Here is a 22,157-nt window from a genome sequence, read left to right as displayed (position 1 = left end):
TTTTAAAAATGTTTTCCCATTAACCTTCATGTTTTCACTTTGTATAGGAGGTAAGGAAAACTCTGGTAGGTGGGTGGGTTGTTAGACTGTGGGTGCTCTGCCCCTTGAGACAGTTTGTCACAATACCAGAATTTTGCCTTCGATACCAGGTTAGTATCACTATACTCGATACCATCACGAGTTGATACCAAAACGATATTAGCCAAAGTCACAGAATGGCACTTGATCCTGTTAGGTTCTTATTGTTCAGAGTAAATAACACAGACTCTAGAGAAGCTTTAACCAAGTTTAATTCTGCCCACAGGGTCTGTACAGCTGTAATTCAGACAACCCAACATTTCTCCCATCACAGATATATGTATCACACTTAAGACACTCCTTCTCTCCAATCCTTACATCTTATGGTTCTTCAGGAAAAGAGTAACAGGATACTAAACCCTTATTACTCCCTTCAGGGGATCTGACCTCAACCCCTCCTTCGCCTAGTCCACAGATGTCCATATGTCTCCCTATAGCAATCCTTTGATCTCCTCCCGTCCACCCAGCACATTCCACAGCCACTCAGTCTACCTACAGATCTCACTCCTTAATATACTATGAGTCTGATCTATCATGTCTTTAATATCTCAATGTTCAAAATGTCAAATCCAGACAGAAACTCAGCTACTGCTCTGTTCAAACGTTGAGTATCATTTCATACTATTTATTTAATTTCATTTTTACGTACATTTTTCAGACACAGCCAGGTATGCATTAATCAATCAATTATACAATCAATTTGACTTTGTTTTTACCAATCGAACTACATTACAAAATAGTAATAATTTATTTAAATGTAAATCTCTATTGATAAACTGGGTAAATCAAGTTGTGGCTTGGGCCTATTCACAACACAGGTGAATGCATATTCAATAGGAGTGTGTGTGCATGCATGGAGTTCTTGAGCTGATTTTGGCTGATTTCATGGGGCTACAGATAGGGTTGCAAAATTCCTGGAACTTTTAATCAATTACCTAGTTTTACCTAAATCCCGTTTGGAGGATTCCCAGAACCAGGAGGGAATAAGCAAAAAATCCAGATACCTCCAACCAGGATTTCTGGAAAACCAAGGAATTTATTGAAAGTTCCAGGAATTTTACAAACCTAGCTACAGATAATGTTTCCCTTCCATTTAGGCCTCATTTTATTGTACTGATCAACAACATTTGCATAGAACCAGTAATAATGTCATTCAGAAAGCAAGAGGGGTGCGACCCTTTTCACACACACACACAGACATGCAGTTCGCTCAGGAAATAGATTGTCTCTGGCTGATGGAGCGACGTGACGAGACCGATTAAGTGAATTAAATGTTTTGTGGCAATCAGCATATTCTGCGTTACGGCACATAATCACAAACAAAGCACTTGTGAATTGATGTTAGCTTCAGCTGTAAACTAGCAAGGGAAGTTAGCCTACAAAGTAATTTCTTGCATTGTAAAGTGGTCTAGCCTGTATGATCCCTTATTGACGTCACCTGTTAAATCTACTTCAGTCAGTGTAGGTGGAGGGGAGGAGACAGGTTAAAGAAGGATTGTTAAGCCATGAGACAATGATTGTGCATGTGTGCCATTAAGAGGGTGAATGGGCAAGACATATTTACAGTTGAAGTCAGAAGTTGACATACACTTAGGTTGGAGTCATTAAAACTCGTTTTTCAACCACTCCATAAACTTCTTGTTAACAAACTATAGTTTTGGCAAGTCAGTTAGGACATCTACTTTGTGCATGACACAAGTCATTTTTCCAACAATTGTTTAAAGACAGATTATTTCACTGTGTCACAGTTCCAGTGGGTCAGAAGTTTACATACAGTCAACTTAGTGTGCCTTTAAACAGCTTGGAAAATTCCAGAAAATTATATCATGGCTTTAGAAGCTTCTGATAGGCTAATTGACATCATTTGAGTCAAGTGGAGGTGTACCTGTGGATGTATTTCAAGGCCTACCTTCAAACTCAGTGCCTCTTTGCTTGACATCATGGGAAAATCAAAAGAAATCAGCCAACACCTCAGAAAAAAAAATGGTAGACCTCCACAAGTCTGGTTCATCCTTGGGAGCAATTTCCAAACGCCTGAAGGTACCACGTTCATCTGTACAAACAATAGTACACAAGTATAAACACCATGGGACCACGCAGCTGTCATACCGCTCAGGAAAGAGACGCGTTCTGTCTCCTAGAGATGAACGTACTTTGGTGCGAAAAGTGCAAATCAATCCCAGAACAACAGCAAAGGACCTTGTGAAGATGCTGGAGGAAACAGGTACAAAAGTATCTATATCCACAGTAAAACAAGCCCTAAATCGACATAACCTGAAAGGCCGCTCAGCAAGGAAGAAGCCACTGCTCCAAAACCGTCATAAAAAGCCAGACTACGGTTTGAAACTGCACATGGGGACAAAGATCGTACTTTTTGGAGAAATGTCCTCTGGTCTGATGAAACAAAAATATAACTGTTAGGCCATAATGACCATCGTTATGTTTGGAGGAAAAAAGGGGAGGCTTGCAAGCCTTAGAACACCATCCCAACAGTGAAGTACGGGGGTGGCAGCATCATGTTGTGGGGGTGTTTTGCTGCAGGAGGGACTGGTGCACTTCACAAAATAGATGGAATCATGAGCAAGGAAAATTATGTGGATATATTGAAGCAACATCTCAAGACATCAGTCAGGAAGTTAATGCTTGGTCACAAATGGGTCTTCCAAATGGACAATGACCCCAAGCATACTTCCAAAGTTCTGGCAAAATGTCTTAAGGACAACAAAGTCAAGGTATTGGAGTGGCCATCACAAAGCCCTGACCTCAATCCTATAGAAAATGTGTGGGCAGAACTGAAAAAGCGTGTGCGAGCAAGGAGGCCTACAAACCTGACTCAGTTACACTAGCTCTGTCAGGAGGAATGGGCCAAAATTCACCCAACTTATGGAAAGCTACCCAAAACATTTGACCCAAGTTAAACAATTTAAAGGCAATGCTACCAAATACTAATTGAGTGCATGTAAACTTCTGACCCACTGGGAATGTGACAAAGAAATAAAACCTGAAAAATCGTTCTCTCTACTATTATTCTGACATTTCACATTCTTAAAATAAAGTGGTGATCCTAACTGACCTAAGACAGGGAATTTTTACTAGGATTAAATGTCAGAAATTGTGAAAAACTTAATTTAAATGTATTTGGCTCTGGTGTATGTAAACTTCCGACTTCAACTGTAAGCACCTTTGAACGGGGTAGGTGCCAGGCACACCGATTTGTGTCAAGAACTGCAACGTTGCTGGGTTTTTCACACTCAACAGTCTCCCGTGTGTATCATGAATGATCCACCCCCCCCCAAAGGACATCCAGCCAACTTGACAACTGTGGGAAGCATGACTCAACATGGGCCAACATCCACGTGGAACGCTTTCAACACCTTGTAGAGTCCATGCCCCAAGAAATGAAGGCTGTTCTGAGGGCAAAAGGGGATGCAACTCAATATTAACAAGGTGTTCCTAATGTTTTGTACACTCACTCAGTGTATACAAACACCGAGTATACCAAACATTAGGAACACCTTGCTAATATTGAGTTGCAACCCCCCTCAGACAACGACCCTAAGAACACAGCCAAGATAATGCAGGAGTGGCTTTGGGACAAGTCTCTGAATATCCTTGGGTGGCCAACTACAGCCCAGACTTTAACATCTCCGGAGAGACCTGAAAATAGCTGTGCACCGACGCTCCCCATCCAACCAGACAGAGCTTGAGAGGATCTGCAGAGAATGAGAGAAACTCCCCAAATACAGGTGTGCCAAGCTTGTCGCGTCATACCCAAGAAGACTTGAGGGTGTAATCATTGCCAAAGGCACTTTAACAAAGTACTGAGTACAGGGTCTGAACACTTAATAAAAATGTGGTATCTCATTTTTATACTTTTGCTAAAATTTCATTTTTTCCCCTTTTCATTACGGGGTATTGTGTGTAGATTGAGGGAAAAAAAGCAATTTAATCAATGTTAGAATAAGGCTGTAAACTAACAAAATGTTGAAAAAGTCAAGGGGTCTGAAAACTTTCCGAATGCACTGTATAAATCCAAGGTTGATGATTTACTGCCACAGAGGACCTCAGCTCTTCCAATTTTGTTGTTGTTGATCTGTAACCAGGAAGTCGCTCCCCTGTACACAATGCCATATAGCTGAGTGAGTCTATACCTTTAACATAACTTGCTCAGAGAAGGAAACTATTATTAACCTGTGTGGACTGGATGATTGTCATATCCTTTATGAGGGCAAAGCCTACGCCCATGGCTGCCCTCAGCCCTGCCGTCCCAAATGACATCCTGCAGCACAGTCTAAGCTCCTCCACTTGCCTATCCTGCAATAGGGCCTCTATCTGAGCTCTGGTCCATCGATTCTGAATGGGAAAGAACATCACAAATTAGCTACACATTCAGCATTCTCTTAACGACATCGTTAATGTCATGTCAACACAGTTACACACCACTTAATTTAAGACTAACTTGCTTGTTGATTGAGTCAAATATACAATACCCACTGCTTCAGCATTATGGTTGAGCTACACTGGAACTGAACAAAAATATTTTTTGTTGCTAAATGTAGCCTAATCTTGTTTGATAAATAAGCATTTGTTGATACAGAATATCCTATTAAATCTAGACATACAGTACCAGTCATACGTTTGGAAACACCTCCTCCTTCCAGTTCTTTTTTCTTTATTTTACTATTTTCTATATTGTAGAATATTAGTGAAGACATCAAAACTATGAAATAACACACATGGAATCATGTTGTAACCAAACTTTTGACTGGTACTGTAGATCTGGGCTCTCACAGTTCCATGCTGCATCTGACAGTCCGAGTCAAGTTATTAAGGGGTCAGACAGATCCATTGCTTTTACACCCTTTCTAAACTAGGGTGGCAGTGCAAGTGTTTGGTGTGGAGTAGAGGCTGCATGAGCCTGGCACTGTACTTTTTGCATGAGCCTGGCACTGTACAATTGTAGCCTGGGTACCAGACTTGTTTGTGCTAACATTCCACCCCTTATCATATGCCAAAATGTTTGGCATAATGACAAGGAGTGGAATGTTAGCACAAACAGATCCTGCCCTCATTTACTTAAATTATTATTTTTAACATTTTAGTATTTTATGTAGAGCAATATGGGTTTGACAGATGTTCTTACCTAGTGGGCTTGGGATTTGAACCAGCAACCTTAAGGTTACTGCTCTAACGCTCTTAACCGCTAGGCTACCTGCCACGAATATGCAAGAAACACACACTGCAGGGATTTCAGAAGACCATATGGATTTTGCTCACTGACCTTATCCACTGGTAAATAGCCTTATCAAGTCGCACGTCCCCAGTTGCATGGCAATTTAGGTCCAGTCTCCATAGCAGGATATTGTGCAGCAAAACATCAAGCTAGCTAGCTACGTAGATAACGTTAACCAACGTTAGTTTACAAAACTAGCAGGCTAGCAATAGGCCAGGCAGGGCAGAACGTCCCTAGTTATCGGTCTTGACGTCTGTTTGCTTTGGCTACCGAAACAGATAGAGCTAGCTACATATCTAAAATATAATCATCAGCCAAGATAATACATGTCTTATCTAACAAACCGTTAGGACGCTACCTAGCTTGACTCGCTAGAGTGGTGGTGGTGTTGAGCGACCGAGCTAACTAGCTACCCCATGCCATCTTATCTGCAGTGGTCATCTGGCTGGGGTAATCACCCTTGAAACGCAGTAAACTCGGTCGTTATAATTAGTTATCTAGCGTAGCAACATAATGGCCCCGCATTACCACGCTTGTCCTATCTTGGCACTCAAGTTGTCTTTATTACTGTTAAACTAGTTAGTTCGCTACCTTAGTCCTTGTTTAGCAGACTGAGATTCGGTTACCACAGCCACAAAGTCAACATTGGCTATGTCGTAAAAATTCATGAAATCAAAATGAGCTTTTTGGTCTTAAATTATGGTTAGCAGTGTGGTTAAGGTTCGTTTTAAAATCTATTACATTTTAGAAATAGTCGGGGTTTAGCCATCATTATGACTTTGTGACTGTGGTAACTAGTGACGACCAACTAGTAGCCTTCAGTCGCGCTACATTATTATTATTTTTAACCTTTACTAATCTAGGCAAGTCAGTTAAGAACAAATTCGTATTTACAATGACGCATACACCGGCCAAACACGGACGACGCTGGGCCAATTGAGCGCAGCCCTAAGTGACTCCCAATCACGGCCGGTAGTGACGCCTCTAGCACGGAGACGCAGTGCATTAGACCGCCACATTTACCCCCACCATAACAAACAGCGGACGTACGACCTCATAGCACAATCTGGGAAACATAGTTTCTTAGCTGACAGGTGAGAGAGGACAACATTTTATGATTGCGAAAATATACATGTGAAATTTACCGAGCAGAGTTTATTCATTATTAGAATATTCTCCATGATGCAGTGTGCAGTCAAACTGATCACTGAAAGTTTCCAGCAGTCGTGGGATGGATTCTTCAATAGAGACATCTCTTCCCAGTTCTTGACTGAGGGATGTGACACCTTTCCCTACAATCCCACAAGGCACAATATTTTCAAACCAGCCCATGTCTGTGTTGCAGTTCAGTGCCAAGCCATGAGATGTTATGTATCTCCCGCAATGGATTCCTGAAAGAGGAAACATTGACTGTAATATCAAGAATGACATATTGTAGCTTTGTTGTTGTAAACATTGCAAAAATGGGGTAATCATTCATTTAGAAGGTTAACCTACCTATGGCACATATCTTGTTGTCTCCAACCCAGACCCCAGTGTTTGGGGAGGTGGATGCTTTTATCCCATACTTTCTGCAAAGGTCGATGACAGTCCTCTCCAGCTCACACACGTACCATCGCACGCTTTTCTTGAAGCAGCCCAAGTTGAGAATTGGGTAGCACACCAACTGCCCTGGACCATGGAACGTTATGAGTCCGCCACGGTTGCTACGAAAGAATTCAGCACCAAGGAGTTTGAGTCTTTGCTCCTCTTCGAATGAGTATAGTGCCTGTCTGATCCCAATGGTGTAGACTGGCGGGTGTTCACATAGTAGCAGCGCATTGTGCAATTTGTCTTTAGAATCCAGATGTCTCCTGACATAGAGTTGCTGTACCTGTAATGCACGCCCATAGGAAATACGACCCAACTGGATCACTTCAACTGCTGCTTTTGAAGGGTACATTTTTGATGATAATTGAGTGTAAACTCCTTATTCAAGGTTTTCAGAAGACAGACAATGCCACGTTTCTATTGTGAAGAACATAACGTACAGTAGTAACACTGACCATACAGCTCGCCTCTCACAACGAACGTTGCATCCATGATGCAGGTTATCCAGTGTCGAGAACTTGTAGATGGGGGCAGATACGTTGAACGTCGCTGGTCGACTAATGTTAAATTGACATCATTTGTAGTCTGTTTGATAATGACTGGACAATGGCGACATAATCAATAGTGTGCATACTTGACATCCATGCCATGGGCGCAGCCATATTAGATTCGTTATTTTATATTTAATGGTGGTTCAACCAGCTGAGTGGTGCGTTATCGCCACCAACTGGACGGGGTTGTAACCGCAAGGCTTTCTGATATGAGGCACAGAGGGTTACGTTACCGCCCTCTGGCGTTTTAGTGTTCGAACAACATCAGAGACAAAATATTTATGTGGCCCCCTCTGAATATTTTGAAAATGCATACTTCCTTGCGCCTTTCCCTAAGGTAAAATCTGGTAGGCTTATAGTGGATTTGTGAAAGTTAATGCAACTCCTTGCTTTCACCCATCTGTCCTGTTAGATCCAGGATATGGAGACAATGATACATTGATTTCATCAGTACCTGAACCAGGACTGGGTGTTGGGGGTAGAGGTGGTACCTACTGTACCTTCTTGTCAATTTCCCTCCATCTACACTGACCTGAAAAAACAGGACTGGTAAAAGCATATGCCAGGTAGGATAGGGGGCCCACACCACATTGCTTTCACCTATCCAGTATTTTTAAATCAGTGCAGATGAAAGGAATGGAATGAAGGAGTAAATGTAGATTGTCATGCAGCCCTTATTGGTTCCTTGAGTGTTTAAATTAAGTGGGGAGGCATAAGTCTTACATCAGGCGGAATCCATTTTTTCTTTCACTAGTAGCTCTAACATTATTCAGACAAGAGCAAGAAGGGCCGATCTAAGAATAGGCTAATGTAATTACACATGATTTGATTCAATTCCAATGTGTACTTCCCACTGGTCCCCATGTTCCAGGTCAGTTTTTTCCCCTCCTTATTTGAAGCACAAGCTCTGACTCATGACTACTAGCCTTATCAAGTTAACTGGGACTGATTGCAAAGAATAGACTAAGCCTGAGAGAAACCGTCACATTGCAACTCTTCTAAAGAACAGTCAACATCAGCAAATCATCATGAAATATCACTGCACGATGCTCTTGGTGCTCCTCGCTTTCTTGGCCATCACATGTAAGTCTTGAAAACTACCCTCTTGTGAAACAGACAAGGTCAGAATTACTGAAATTATTATTGACTCATCTAGCTGTTTGAGTGATATTTTGCTATTTAGTTTTACCACAGACCATCATTTGCAAGTCTTTAAACTGTTACAATACTGTAAAACTATTAATTGTTGCTCAGCAGATACATTTTCTCTGGTGATAAATACGTAATTGCTATAAACATCTAAGAAACTATTTATAATTCTGTACTTACATTTCAAGAACATGTGAAAGGTAATTTAATAAAATGAAGATACTTAAAATGATACAAAGGCAAATAAAAACATCCTGTTTTTTAAATGACAGGTGATGTAAATGAGGCAGCTGCATTTCCAATTCCATGGGGATGCTCAAACTACAGTGGGATCTGCCGTGCTGTCTGTCTGTCAGCAGAACTACCATTTGGACCTTTTGGATGTGCAAAAGGATTTGTGTATGTTTATTGCTACCGTGATTAATGTTATAAAATTACTGTAGTAGTGTGTACATAAAATGTGATGCATAGGCTCGGTTTGAGAGCTACGATGTGTACTTTTCAAAATGCTGTATTGTGTTGAATATTGATTTAGCGGTTGCCAATGTAAAGTACTACTATTAAAACATCTGTCTCTCTTTCAGATGCTGTGTCGCCCACGTCTTCTAAATCTCTTCAGTTTTTGTCCTGCGCCTAAACTTCCAGCTAAATCAACGCAACAGTCACTTATCTATGCACTTTGGCATTTATCATCTTGCAATTGAAGACAGTGATTATAAGACATGCATTCACAGATACTCCCTTTGTCTGCATTGATGTTCCTCCAACTTTTCTTCAATACCAACTACACTGGCATGATTATCACACGTACAACATGTTTTGAAATTAAATGGTTTGACATTTTAAAACACTACTTCAAAATAAAATGAGAATGGAAAATATTACATTGCTGTTGCGTAATACTGGCTATGATGTGGTTGGGCAGTGTAGAGAGCAACTTGAGCTAAGCCTGAAGCTGAGGCAACAATGCAATCCGATCTCTAAAGCCTTGTTCACATTGGCATTTTGAAGTGACTCAAATCCTATTTATTTGCATATCTGATTCGAATCTGTTCTTTTTCCTGCAGTCTGAACAGCCAAAAAGCACATGGAATCAGATATTTCAAGCAACATTTCAAACCACCTTTGCAGGTGGTTTGAAGTCAGATACAAATCTGATTCCTAGCCATGTGACTTGTGTCTGAATGGTCAAATCTGATTTATTTTCCCGCAAGTGGTTTTTAGACTGTTATTCAGCATATCTTGTTGTTGCTAGCTACGCTGTTGAACGTTTGACAAGAACATGTGGTAGCTAACTAGCTTGTTAATGGTTTACAAACGAATGAATGAATGTGCTAGAAAGCTAAACAACTGCCTAGCTAGCTAGTTGACCTCTGTGGCCAGGGCTCTCGACTTTTTCCCCTCACCCTCCCGGTACTGTCCCGAAGCGTAATTTCAACTTTCCAAAACTGAACCATCACAAAATTAAAATGCTTTTTAAAATGTTTTGATATGCCAACATGGGTCTAGGTCATTTGCAGTGCTTTTAAAGTAATTGGTGTATTTCTGAGACAGATACAGTTTGTATTACATACACTTAATTTGTTAGTTAAAAAAACTTTGCATCTTAATGAAATCAGACAACATTATTAATATTAATTTATTAATTGAACATGTTAACCCCATGTATACAATATATCTAAGAGAGAACAATCTTATTTCAAACTGGTTACTGAATAAACATAAGTTAGACATTTACATTCCGGCACCAGCTGCCCCATGAAACATAACACAACAATATACAATAAAGAATGTATGTGTGTGTGTGTTCCCCAGCCTTCACTGTCTGCTTCACCCTCCCTCTTCAGTCACTGAAGAATGGTCACTTGACCTTTTTGAGCGCCACCACTTGCTAACGGCCAGGGCCAAAATGTATCTTTTTGGAACATTAAAAAAAAAATCTGCCAGCCAATCAGATTTACCTGCCAAAATATCATTTTGGGCTGAAATTACACACAAAAAACAGATGAGCATGCCCTGTAATGTTTCTAAAACAAATATATTACTAGTAAAAAGTGATGTGGTATATTGTTTAATTTCATTTTTTTGTGACCTGAGTCATTTAACCAAAATGTCACAGATTGAACATATTTTCACCTGCCCCTTTAAGGCCAGGAGGTTACCGTGGTCATGTTTATGCCTGTGAGATTGAGAGTCGGATAGTATCTGCGTTGCTTATCTTCCCTAACAGCATAGCTAAGGGAATAATCCCACCCCAAATGTTTTAAACCAATTTTTTTTATAGCGCAGTGCAGCTGCCTTAGCTTCACAAGTAATCAGGTGTGTAGTGCAGTGCTCCCTCACTTTTTTCAATTTGAGAATACAAGGGAAATTTATTCTGATCAATTCTAAATAAAATTATATTTAATTGCAATAAACATTCCATGGAAAAACAAGAGAATGACAAACCAAATAAATATGTAGACTACAGTAACCTAGAGGTAGGTAAATGGTGTTTTCCCTGTCTTCTCTCTGGCGAATAATGAAGAACTGTAGGCTACGTGTGTGCACTGCAGAGGCCCATTGGAGGCTTGACAACTTTAGAATGTTAAAAAAAGAAAGTCACCGGTCTGCCTTGATGTTCAGAAAACTCCACCGACCTGCTCTTGCACAGTGGAACCCAGAACAATAATATGATGTAACGCCCTGGCCATAGAGAGGGTTTTTTGTTCTCTATTTTTGGTTAGGCCAGGGTGTGACATGGGTGGGCGTTCTAGGTTTCTTTTTCTATGTTGGTGGTTTTCTTTGTTTCGGCTGTGTATGGCTCTCAATCAGGAACAGGCGTAGATCGTTGTTGCTGATTGAGAGTCATACATTGGCAGCCTGTTTTTCCTTTGGGGTTTGTGGGTGAATGCTTTCTGTTTAGTTGTAAGTACCTGACGGAACTGTCGGCTGTTATTTTTGTTTAATTTGTAAAGTGTTCATTTTTGCATTAAATTTCAAGATGAACACATCCTCCGCTGCACCTTGGTCTCATTCTGACGACGGCCGTTACATATGACCACTTGTTACAGCAACACCATTCTGCCGAGCACACCCAAACCAGAGTGGCCACCGTAAAGACCAAGAACCTGACACTCTCTGGAAGTTGCTGTAGCCCTGCTTGGGATCTTTAGCCTATGTTGAATATTGGTTGAGACGCACGGCCCGTTAGGGTAGTCTATGTCAGGGTTGGAAATTGGAAATGTGAATTGGGACAAGTTGAAGGTAATTGTAAAAACGGCAAGCTCATCTCCTTTCCAAGACCCCAACTTTCTTTTGGTTTTCCTATTGGAATAAGGTCACGCCAATCATTTTATTACTCCACAACAGTGCCGTCATACATCCCTTTTCTCTCCATCTGCAGAGCTCTTAAGCCACGTAGAGAAGCTCTGGCAATTGGATACGCTACCGTACAGGAGTGAGAAGCTCATCACACAGTCCAGACAAGATGTAGAAGCCATGCATCTACTGGAGAAGACAGTCAGGGTTGAAGTGGATGTGGTTCAAAAGGTACACCACTCCCCTTTTGTGGAAGAAGTACTGGCTCATCTGCGAGGGACAGAGAAGTGTCTGTCCAAGGATCCAGAGAAAGGAGCAGTGTACAACGCAGAGGTTCACAAGTTGGTGGAGTCCGGCCACGTTAAGAAGGTATACCTAGTAGCAGTCGAAGAGTACCAGGGTTGGTACATTCCCCATCATATGGTCCATCACAATGGGGAAATCAGAGTTGTCTTCAACTGTCCTTCAACTACAAGGGCAAGAGCTAAAACGAACAACTCTTTTCCGGACCCACCTTGGGAGCCACTCTGTTTGGAGTCCTTCTCCGTTTCCAGGGAACACTGGCCATCAGCAGTGACAAAGGGGATTTTCCATCAAGTCCGCCTGCTACCCAAAGACCAGCCTCTTCTCCGGTTTGTGTGGCGAGACCTAAACCATGATGATTGCCCTGATGTCTATGAGTGGCAGGTTCTTCCCTTTGGGATGACATGTAGCCTCTGCTGCGCCACATTTGCCTTCCAGAAGCATATGTTCGACCACAGGGAGCCTGAAGAAGATGTGCGCTTTTCTGTAGAACGCTATTTCTATGTAGACTGTCTACAAAGCCTCCCCTCTGCAGGTGCAGCCAAGAAACTGGTGTACAAGCAGAAGCACCTTCTTGCTGAGGGAGGATTCGATCTACGCCAGTGGGCCAACAATCTCCAGCAGTCATCGAACACCTACCTCAAGAGTCCAGGGCTGAGAGCAGTGAGCTGTGGTTCACCCAGGATGGTGTGGAACCCCAAGACCATACCTTTGGATTACAATGGCAATGTCTGTCCGACACTATTGGCTACAAGCAAGATCACATGGAGAAAGTTGAACCCACCATATAATCGGATCCTTGCCAGCCAGTAGGATCCACTCGGCTTCATAGTCCCATACACCACACAGGCCAAGGTTGTGGTCCCGAGGCTCTGGAATAAGAAAAGAGGGTGGGATTACCCTGACCTACCTGAAGATATTCTCCAAGTGTGGCTTATTTGGGAGAACAAACTTCCACAGCTGTCTCAGGTCACACTGACAAGGTGTTACGTCAGCCCGACATGGATCTTCCAACCAGCACAACAAGTGTTCATGTCTTCAGTGATGCCTCAGAATGTGCATATGGTGCTGTTGCGTACCTCCGTACTGAAGACACCAATGGACGGATCCAAGTGGCATTCCATGCATCAAGATGAAGAGTGGCCCCGAACGACAACAGTTGATGCCAAGACTTGAGCTCTGCGCTGCACTCACCGGTGCCCAGCTGGCCGTGATCATCCGAAAATAACTCACCCTGGGAATCCATGAGGTCACGTACTGGTCGGATTCTACAACAGCCTTAACCTGGCTCCAGTCAGACTCCTGCAGGTACAAAGTATTTGTAGGCACAAGAGTCACAGAAATACAGGAGCTTATGGACCACAGGCCCAAAAATCCAGCTGACGATATCAAATGCTGCAAGATGCCATCTCAGCTTTTAGAACACAACCGTTGGAGGCAAGGTCCTCCATTCCTGTGCTAGGCCCAGTCATCCTGGCTGAGAAGACCAGACCAAGTACCTTCTGATGATGCAGAGGATCTGCGGAAGCCTACCTTCTGTGGACTCCTGTCAGCGGACACCAAGTCGTCTCTCCCCGATGTTGCCCAGTTCAATACTTTCCATGAGCTGGTGTAAGCCACAGTGCACTTGCTACATGGGGCGGCCAGTAGTGCAGACAGACCTTCAGCCGACGATTTCAAGCAAACAGAACTCAGAAGTACTCAGACATGCTTCCCAGATGACCTCTCCCTACTAGAGTCAGGCAAGACAATCCCCCCGAGCAGCCATCTGCTCCTTACTTTGCTACCTGCCAACTTTACGGTTTTTACTTTTTAATTACGTTTATATTTTTAGTTTTTCCCCTCGATCGACTTTTTTCATTCAACTTTTTCTCTCCAGACGCTTTATCTGGACTTGGTTCGTCAGGACCTCCACCGACCGAAGCTAAGTAGTAACATTAACATGATGCCTTCTAATTGCAGTCGCTGTACTCATAATGTACAGGAGAACGATCGCCTTACGGCGAGGATAGCTGTGCTACAAGCCCAGCTTCAGACACAATCGTTAGGCAAGAGTAATTTAAGTGTAGGAAAGGATGAAACAGCGTCTGTGCCACCAGTAAGTACAGATAGTAGTATAAATCCCCTCGCACAGTCCCCGCAGCCGGACAACTTTCTCATGGCTTCTGGAAGGAAATGCTGTAGGAATGCTCAACCGGTGTCACTCATTCAGCCCACAGAAACTTTCAACCGGCTCTCCCCATTAAGCAGCGAGTCGGAGTCAGAGGCCGAGCCTTCGGAGCCAGAGGCCGAGCCTCCTCCCGTTACGGGGTCTGAGACGCCGAAGCCTCCCATCATTAGCTCTGACAAATTGAAAACCCTAGTCATTGGCGACTCCATTACCCGCAGTATTAGACTTAAAACGAATCATCCAGCGATCATACACTGTTTCCCAGGGGGCAGGGCTACCGACGTTAAGGCTAATCTGAAGATGGTGCTGGCTAAAGCTAAAACTGGCGAGTGTAGAGAGTATAGGGATATTGTTATCCACGTCGGCACCAACAATGTTAGGATGAAACAGTCAGAGGTCACCAAGCGCAACATAGCTTCAGCGTGTAAATCAGCTACAAAGATGTGTCGGCATCAAGTAATTGTCTCTGGCCCCCTCCCAGTTAGGGGGAGTGATGAGCTCTACAGCAGAGTCTCACAACTGGCTGTTAGCCAGCCTGCCAGCTTAATGGAGTCTGCCATTAGCACAGTCAGTGTAGTCAGCTCAGCTATCCCCATTGAGACCGTGTCTGTGCCTTGACCTAGGTTGGGCAAAACTAAACATGGTGGTGTTCGCCTTAGCAATCTCACTGGAATAAAGACCTCCTCCATTCCTGCCATTATTGAAAGAGATTGTGATACCTCACATCTCAAAATAGGGCTACTTAATGTTAGATCCCTCACTTCCAAGGCAGTTATAGTCAATGAACTAATCACTGATCATAATCTTGATGTGATTGGCCTGACTGAAACATGGCTTAAGCCTGATTCATTTACTGTGTTAAATGAGGCCTCACCTCCTGGTTACACTAGTGACCATATCCCCCGCGCATCCCACAAAGGCGGAGGTGTTGCTAAAATTTGCTATCATAAATGTCAATTTACAAAAAAAAAGACGTTTCGTCCTTTGAGCTTCTAGTCATGAAATCTATGCTGTCTACTCAATCACTTTGTATAGCTACTGTTTACAGGCGTCCTGGGCCATATACAGCGTTCCTCACTGAGTTCGCTGAATTCCTATCGGACCTTGTAGTCATGGCAGATAATATTAGATAATCATTTTTGGTGACTTTAATATTCACATGGAAAAGTCCACAGACCCACTCCAAAAGGCTTTCAGAGCCATCGTCGACTCAGTGGGTTTTGTCCAACATGTCTCTGGACCTACTCACTGCCACAGTCATACTCTGGACCTAGTTTTGTCCCGTGGAATAAATGTTGTGGATTTGAATGTTTTTCCTCATAACTCATGGACTATCGGATCACCATTTTATTACGTTTACAATTGCAACAAATAGTCTGCTCAGACCCCAACCAATGATTATCAAAAGTCGTGCTATAAATTCTTGGACAACCCAAAGATTCCTAGATGCCCTTCCAGACTCCCTCCGCCTACCCAAGGACGTCAGAGTACAAAAATCAGTTAACCACCTAACTGAGGAACTCAATTTAAACTTGCGCAATATCCTAGATGCAGTCGCACCCCTAAAAACCAAAAACATTTGTCTTAAGAAACTAGCTCCCTGGTATACAGAAAATACCAAAGAATTTGATCATATTACTCCAGCGCTAGCCTCTCTACACTGGCTTCCTGTTAAGGCAAGGGCTGACTTCAAGGTTTTACTGCTAACCTACAAAGCATTACATGGGCTTGCTCCTACCCATCTTTCCGATTTGGTCTTGCCGTACATACCTACATGTACGCTACGGTCACAAGACGCAGGCCTCCTAACTGTCCCTAGAATTTCTAAGCAAACAGCTGGAGGCAGGGCTTTCTCCTATAGAGCTCCATTTTTATGGAATGGTCTGCCTACCCATGTGAGAGACGCAGACTCGGTCACAACCTTTAAGTCTTTATTGAAGACTCATCTCTTCAGTAGGTCCTATGATTGAGTGTAGTCTGGCCCAGGATTGTGAAGGTGAATGGAAAGGCACTGGAGCAACGAACCGCCCTTGCTGTCTCTGCCTGGCCGGTTCCCCTCTCTCCACTGGGATTCTCTGCCTCTAACCCTATTACAGGGGCTGAGTCACTGGCTTACTGGTGCTCTTCCATGCCGTCCCTAGGAGGGTTGCGTCACTTGAGTGGGTTGAGTCACTGACGTGATCTTTCTGTCCGGGTTGACGCCCCCCTTGGGTTGTGCAGTGGCGGAGATCTTTGTGGGCTATACTCGGCCTTGTCTCAGGATGGTAAGTTGGTGGTTGAAGATATCCCTCTAGTGGTGTGGGGGCTGTGCTTTGGCAAAGTGGGTGCGGTTATATCCTGCCTATTTGGCCCTGTCCGGGGGTATCGTCGGATGGGGCCACAGTGTCTCCCGACCCCTCCTGTCTCAGCCATTTATGCTGCAGTAGTTTATGTGTTGGGGGGCTAGGGTCAGTCTGTTATATCTGGAGTATTTCTCCTGTCTTATCCGGTGTCCTGTGTGAATTTAAGTTTGCTTTCTAATTCTTTCTCGGAGGACCTGAGCCCTATGCCTCAGGACTACCTGGCCTGATAACTCCTTGCTGTCCCCAGCCCACCTGGACATGCTGCTGCTCCAGTTTCAACTGTTCTGCCTGCGGCTATGGAACCCTGACCTGTTCACCGGACGTGCTACCTGTCCCAGACCTGCTGTTTACAACTCTCTAGAGACAGCAGGAGCAGTAGAGATACTCTGAATGATCGGCTATGAAAAGCCAACTGACATTTACTCCTGAGGTGCTGACCTATTTCATCCTTGACGACCACTGTGATTGTTATTATTTGACCCTGCTGGTCATCTATGAACATTTGAACATCTTGGCCATGTTCTGTTATAATCTCCACCCGGCACAGCCAGGAGAGGACTGGCCACCCCTCATAGCCTGGTTCCTCTCTAGGTTTCTTCCTAGGTTCTGTCCTTTCTAGGAAGTTTTTCCTAGCCACCGTGCTTCTACACCTGCATTGCTTGCTGTTTGGGGCTTTAGACTGGGTTTCTGTACAGCACTTTGTGACATCAGCTGATGTAAGAAGGGTTTTATAAATACATTTGATTGATTGATTGATCTGTTGATGCTGGCCCCAGAGTATGATAACGACACCAGACTGATTCATGTTGGAGGTAGGCTTTGGAGGTGTGACCAGCTGGGCCCTGACATTCTTCACCCATTGGTTCTGGACCCAGGTCATCCGCTCACCAGGTTGCTGATCAAGAAATATGATGAGCAGCTGAGGCACCCGGGCCCAGAGAGGGTGTTTGCTGAGTTAAGTCGAAGGTTCTGGGTTCTGAGAGGGAGGGCAGCCATTCAACGTTTTCAGCTTGACTGCACCGAATGCAGGTAGTGGCGAGGCCAGCCAGATGTGCCTAGGATGACTGACCTGCCTACAGCCTGACTGCAGCTCCACAAGCCCACATTTTATTCTATAGGCGTGGACTGCTTTGGAAGTAATTGGGTATCATCTTTAAGTACATGACCAACCAGGCTGTACACGTGGATCTACTGACAAACATGGATTCTGATTCGTTGCTAATGGCATTGAGACGCTACATCGCTTGAAGAGGAAAACCCTTTGAGATCCTGTCTAATCAAGGAACAAATCTCAAGGAAAGGGAGAGAGCTACAAGAGACCTTCATGACTCTCCACCCAGGAGCAGTTAGCCAGTCAGAAGATTCACTTCGCCTTCAACCCACCAAGTGCACCACACTTTGGAGGATGCTGGAAGAGGGAGAGCAGATCCATCAAGACTGCCGTGCAAACTACCCTTGGTGCGCAGACAATCTCCGAAGAGGTGCTGAGGACTGTTCTAATTGAAATAGAAGGGATCTTAAACTCCAAGCCCTTGGGATATGTGTCGTCGGACATCGCAGATACGGATCCAATCACTCCTAACTCTTCTCATGGGGCGGCCAGACTCGTCACTACCACAGGTGGTCTACCCAGAGTCTGAACTGCTCAGTCGCAAAAGATGGAGACACAGCCTGGTTCTAGCCGACCATTTCTGGCACTGCTTCCCACGGAAATACTTACCCACACTTCAAGGCCGCCATAATGGCTTCTAAACCTGCATTGCTTACTGTTTGGGGTTTTAGGCTGGGTTTTGTACAGCACTTTGAGATATCAGCTGATGTAAGAAGGGCTTTATAAATATATTTGATTTGATTTCAGGATAAGGAAGACCTTGTAGTTGGGACCGTTGTGATGATCAGTCTCCTAGGGCACTCTGGCAAGTTGGATCTGTCAAGTCAGCTATCCCTGGAGCAGATGCGAAAGTGAGGACAGCAGAGATCCAGGTTTAGGACAGAACCTACGTCAGGCCTGTTGCTCGACTCATCCAGCTGCCCGCCCTTCTTCAAGAAGGTCCTAACCCTTAGCTGGCTTGTCAGTTGAAGCAAATATGTAAAATCCATTTGGTGGCAGCTGTAAAATGGCCAGCTCATTTCCTTTCCAAGACCCCAACTTTCTTTTGGTTTTCCTACTGGAATAAAGTCATGCCAATCAGCAGCCTTTTTCCAGGGATTTAGCTTAATACCCGACCAGGCAGGCCTCAGGCATTCTGATGTCCTGTTTTTCTCTCCTGCTTATTCTACCTCGTTAGAATACATTTATTTTCTTTCTGATGTTTGTGCGTGCAGCAAAATCTAAGTGCCAAATTCCTGATGTCTTGTTGTTTGGAGCTAAATAGTGTCTGTTGTAAATATGTTCTATTTGTGGTAAAATAGCTTTTGTACTCCCGCTAGCATTAGCATTGTCATCCGGAATGCATTACTATTTAGTATGCTAAATAGCGATTAGCATTTGTCTGTGGTGCTAGGCTATTTTCGGTTGTAGATCGCTCATGCTTATTATGTTTTATAATGTGTAGATATTTCTACATTGCTCTATTGTTCTTTGTGCATCAAGCATGTTGTCACGTCCTGACCATAGTAAGATGTTATTTTCTATGGTAGAGTAGGTCAGGGCGTGACAGGGGTGTTTTTCTATGTTTTGTATTTCTATGTTCATGTTCTAGTTTTGTATTTCTAGGTTGGTTTTGTTTGGGATGATCTCCAATTAGAGGCAGCTGGTCCTCGTTGTCTCTAATTGGAGATCATACTTAAGTAGGGTTTTCTCCACCTGGGTTTGTGGGAAATTAGTTTTGAGTAGTGTCTGTTCACCTCTGCATCATGGTTTGTTATTTTTTTTGTCATTCAAGTTTATTTATTGCATATTTTCACAGTATAAATAAAATGTGGAATGACACACAAGCTGCACTTTGGTCCGCTCATTCCTACGACAACCGTGACAGAATCTCCCACCACCAATGGACCAAGCAGCGTGCCCAGGAGAGACAGGAATGGACCTGGGAGGAGATACTGGACGGGAAAGGACCCTGGAGTCAGGCTGGGGATTATCACCTTCCTAAGGAGGAGATTGAGGCAGCGAAGGCGGAGCGGCGATATTATGAGGCACTATACCAACCACGAGGCAAGTGCAAGAGGCAGCCTCCCCCCAAAAATTGGGGGGCACACGGGGAGATTGGCAGAGTCAGGGTGGAGACCTGAGCCAACTTCCGTGCTTACCGTGGAGAGCCGAGTGGTGAACCAGAGCCAGTCAGGGAGTCGAGTGAGGAGCTCGAACGCAAGATTCCGGAGCGAGGAGCTGACGTGGAGAGCGCTGAGGAGCGGGCGTGCTGAGGAGCGTGACATCAGTCCGGTGCGTCCTGTGCTACCTCCCCGCACTCGCCCTGAGGTGCGCGTCATCAATCCGGTTCCACCTGTACCAGTCCCACGCATCAGGCCTCCAGTGCGCCTCCACAGCCCAGAACGTCCTGTGCCTCCTCCTCGCACTCGCCCTGAGGTGCGTGTTACCAGTCTGACGCCACCTGTGCCAGCCCCACGCATCAGGCCTCCAGTGCGCATTCCCAGCCCGGAGCTTCCGGCGACAGTTCCCAGCCCGGAGCTTCCGGCGACAGTTCCCAGCCCGGAGCTTCCGGCGACCGTTGCCAGCCCGGAGCTTCCGGCGACCGTTGCCAGCCCGGAGCTTCCGGCGACCGTTGCCAGCCCGGAGCCTCCGGCGGCGGCCTCCAGCCCGGAACCTCCGGCGGCGGCCTCCAGCCCGGAACCTCCAGCGGCGGCCTGCAGCCCAGAACCTCCGGCGATGATCCATGGTCCGGCGGCACAGAAGCAGAGGGATCAGCAGGCGGAGCGGGGGTTACGCCCTGAACCTCCTCTGTTGGAGGATCCGCGGGATAAGAAGGTTATGTGTACTGCACCAGAGCCGCCATAGACAGTAGTTACCCACCCTACCCTCCCTTTTGTTTTTTTTGGGGGGGGGGGGGGTTTGTTGTTTTGTTTAGGTGCGGTCGGAGTCCTGACCATAGTAAGATGTTATTTTCTATGGTAGAGTAGGTCAGGGTGTGACGGGCGTTCTATGTTTTGTATTTCTATGTTCATGTTCTAGTTTTGTATTTCTGTGTTGGTTTTGTTTGGGATGATCTCCAATTAGAGTCAGCTGGTCCTTGTTGTCTCTAATTGGAGATCATACTTAAGTAGGGTTTTTTTTCCACCTAGGTTTGTGGGAGATTAGTTTTGAGTAGTGTCTGTTTCACCTCTGCGTCACGGTTTGTTGTTTTTTTGTCATTCAAGTTTATTTATGTATTGCATAGTTTCACAGTATAAATAAAACGTGGAACACATGCTGCACTTTGGTCCGCTCATTCCTACGACAACCGTGACACATGTGTTTGGGTCCATATAGCCTGTTTAGCAGGCCTATAACATTACCGTTACACCAAAAACACCTAATTTATAATGTTATTTTAGGATGGTTAACTGAAGCTGAATAGTCAAAGATATATCATACACCAAAACGCTGAGCCACTATGCAGGATACAGTATATGCTTTGATTGAAACAAAATACAAGAAAGGCTAATAGTTTTGACATCATCTGCTCTAATTCACTCACGAAACAGTAAATCAAGAAGATTGAAATGCATAAGCTATTCACATGAAACTGATTGAGATCAATCAAATGATTGAAACTGCATCTGCGTGCCACCGGTAAAACGTGAATAATTATCATTCAGGATTAACAGTGATGGCCTATTTTGAAATTAGGTATGCCTAACTTGGTAATTGAGGGTATTAAAGATATAGCATTTTCTTGAGACAATATGTGTGGGCATAGGAAAATGTTGCAATTGTAGGATGCTTTTTATGCATATTTTATAACAGTGCTCTCCAACCCTGTTCCTGGAGAACGACCAAGCTGTAGGTTTTCATCACAACCATAATCTAGTGCACTTGATTCTAATAATTAGCTGGTTTATAAAATAAATCGGGTTAGTTACAACTCGGGTTGGACTGAAACCCTACATAACGGTAGCACTCCAGGAACAGGGTTGAGGAGCCATGAGAGGCTATTCAATAGGCTACATCTGTCTGTACAAACTTTGATTGAGAATTATGCCATTTGCATATATATAAAATAAAGCACCTTAAATGACAGCACCATGGACAACTTCTCCATTCACCCAGAGACTTCGTGCCACTATTTTGATACGCCGCTGACCGCGTTTTAGCATTCTTCTTCATGTACATTGTGTCATAATCTACACTTGGGTTAGCCTACACTGTAATTCGTTAAACTGGACTGGATTATTTTACCGCACCGGCATTGCAATCCAATGCATGCCCAATTTATGCAATCATTTAAAATAATTTATACTTTTATTTTTGTGTATATTTAAAACCAAATACTTTGAGAATT

At 44.0% G+C, this 22,157-nt stretch overlaps 1 protein-coding gene across 1 annotated transcript; it reads right to left on the bottom strand.

Moving 5' to 3' along the window:
* Window positions 1–273: 273 nt before the first annotated feature.
* lipt2 (lipoyl(octanoyl) transferase 2) lies at window positions 274–7,578 on the bottom strand. The gene is made up of 3 exons (XM_014161983.3): window positions 6,809–7,578; window positions 6,457–6,702; window positions 274–4,431 (listed from the first exon to the last, which is right to left on the bottom strand). Exons 1-2 carry the CDS (start codon window positions 7,251–7,253, stop codon window positions 6,467–6,469), a joined length of 681 nt encoding a protein of 226 aa, XP_014017458.1. The 5' UTR covers window positions 7,254–7,578; the 3' UTR covers window positions 274–4,431; window positions 6,457–6,466.
* Window positions 7,579–22,157: the final 14,579 nt, after the last annotated feature.

Source organism: Salmo salar, chromosome 20 (genome assembly GCF_965601325.2).
Source record: "Salmo salar chromosome 20, fSalSal1, whole genome shotgun sequence".
In the NCBI taxonomy this organism is placed as follows: Eukaryota; Metazoa; Chordata; class Actinopteri; order Salmoniformes; family Salmonidae; genus Salmo; species Salmo salar.
This window is presented reverse-complemented; position numbering and strand designations above follow the sequence as displayed.

Excerpts from the sequence above, each read along its gene's own strand:
- lipt2 (XM_014161983.3), bottom strand. The coding sequence starts at position 7,253 with ATGTACCCTTCAAAAGCAGCAGTTGAAGTGATCCAGTTGGGTCGTATT. Across the intron at positions 6,703-6,808 it reads CAACAAGATATGTGCCATAG|GAATCCATTGCGGGAGATAC; the intron begins GTAGGTTAACCT and ends TTCCTCTTTCAG.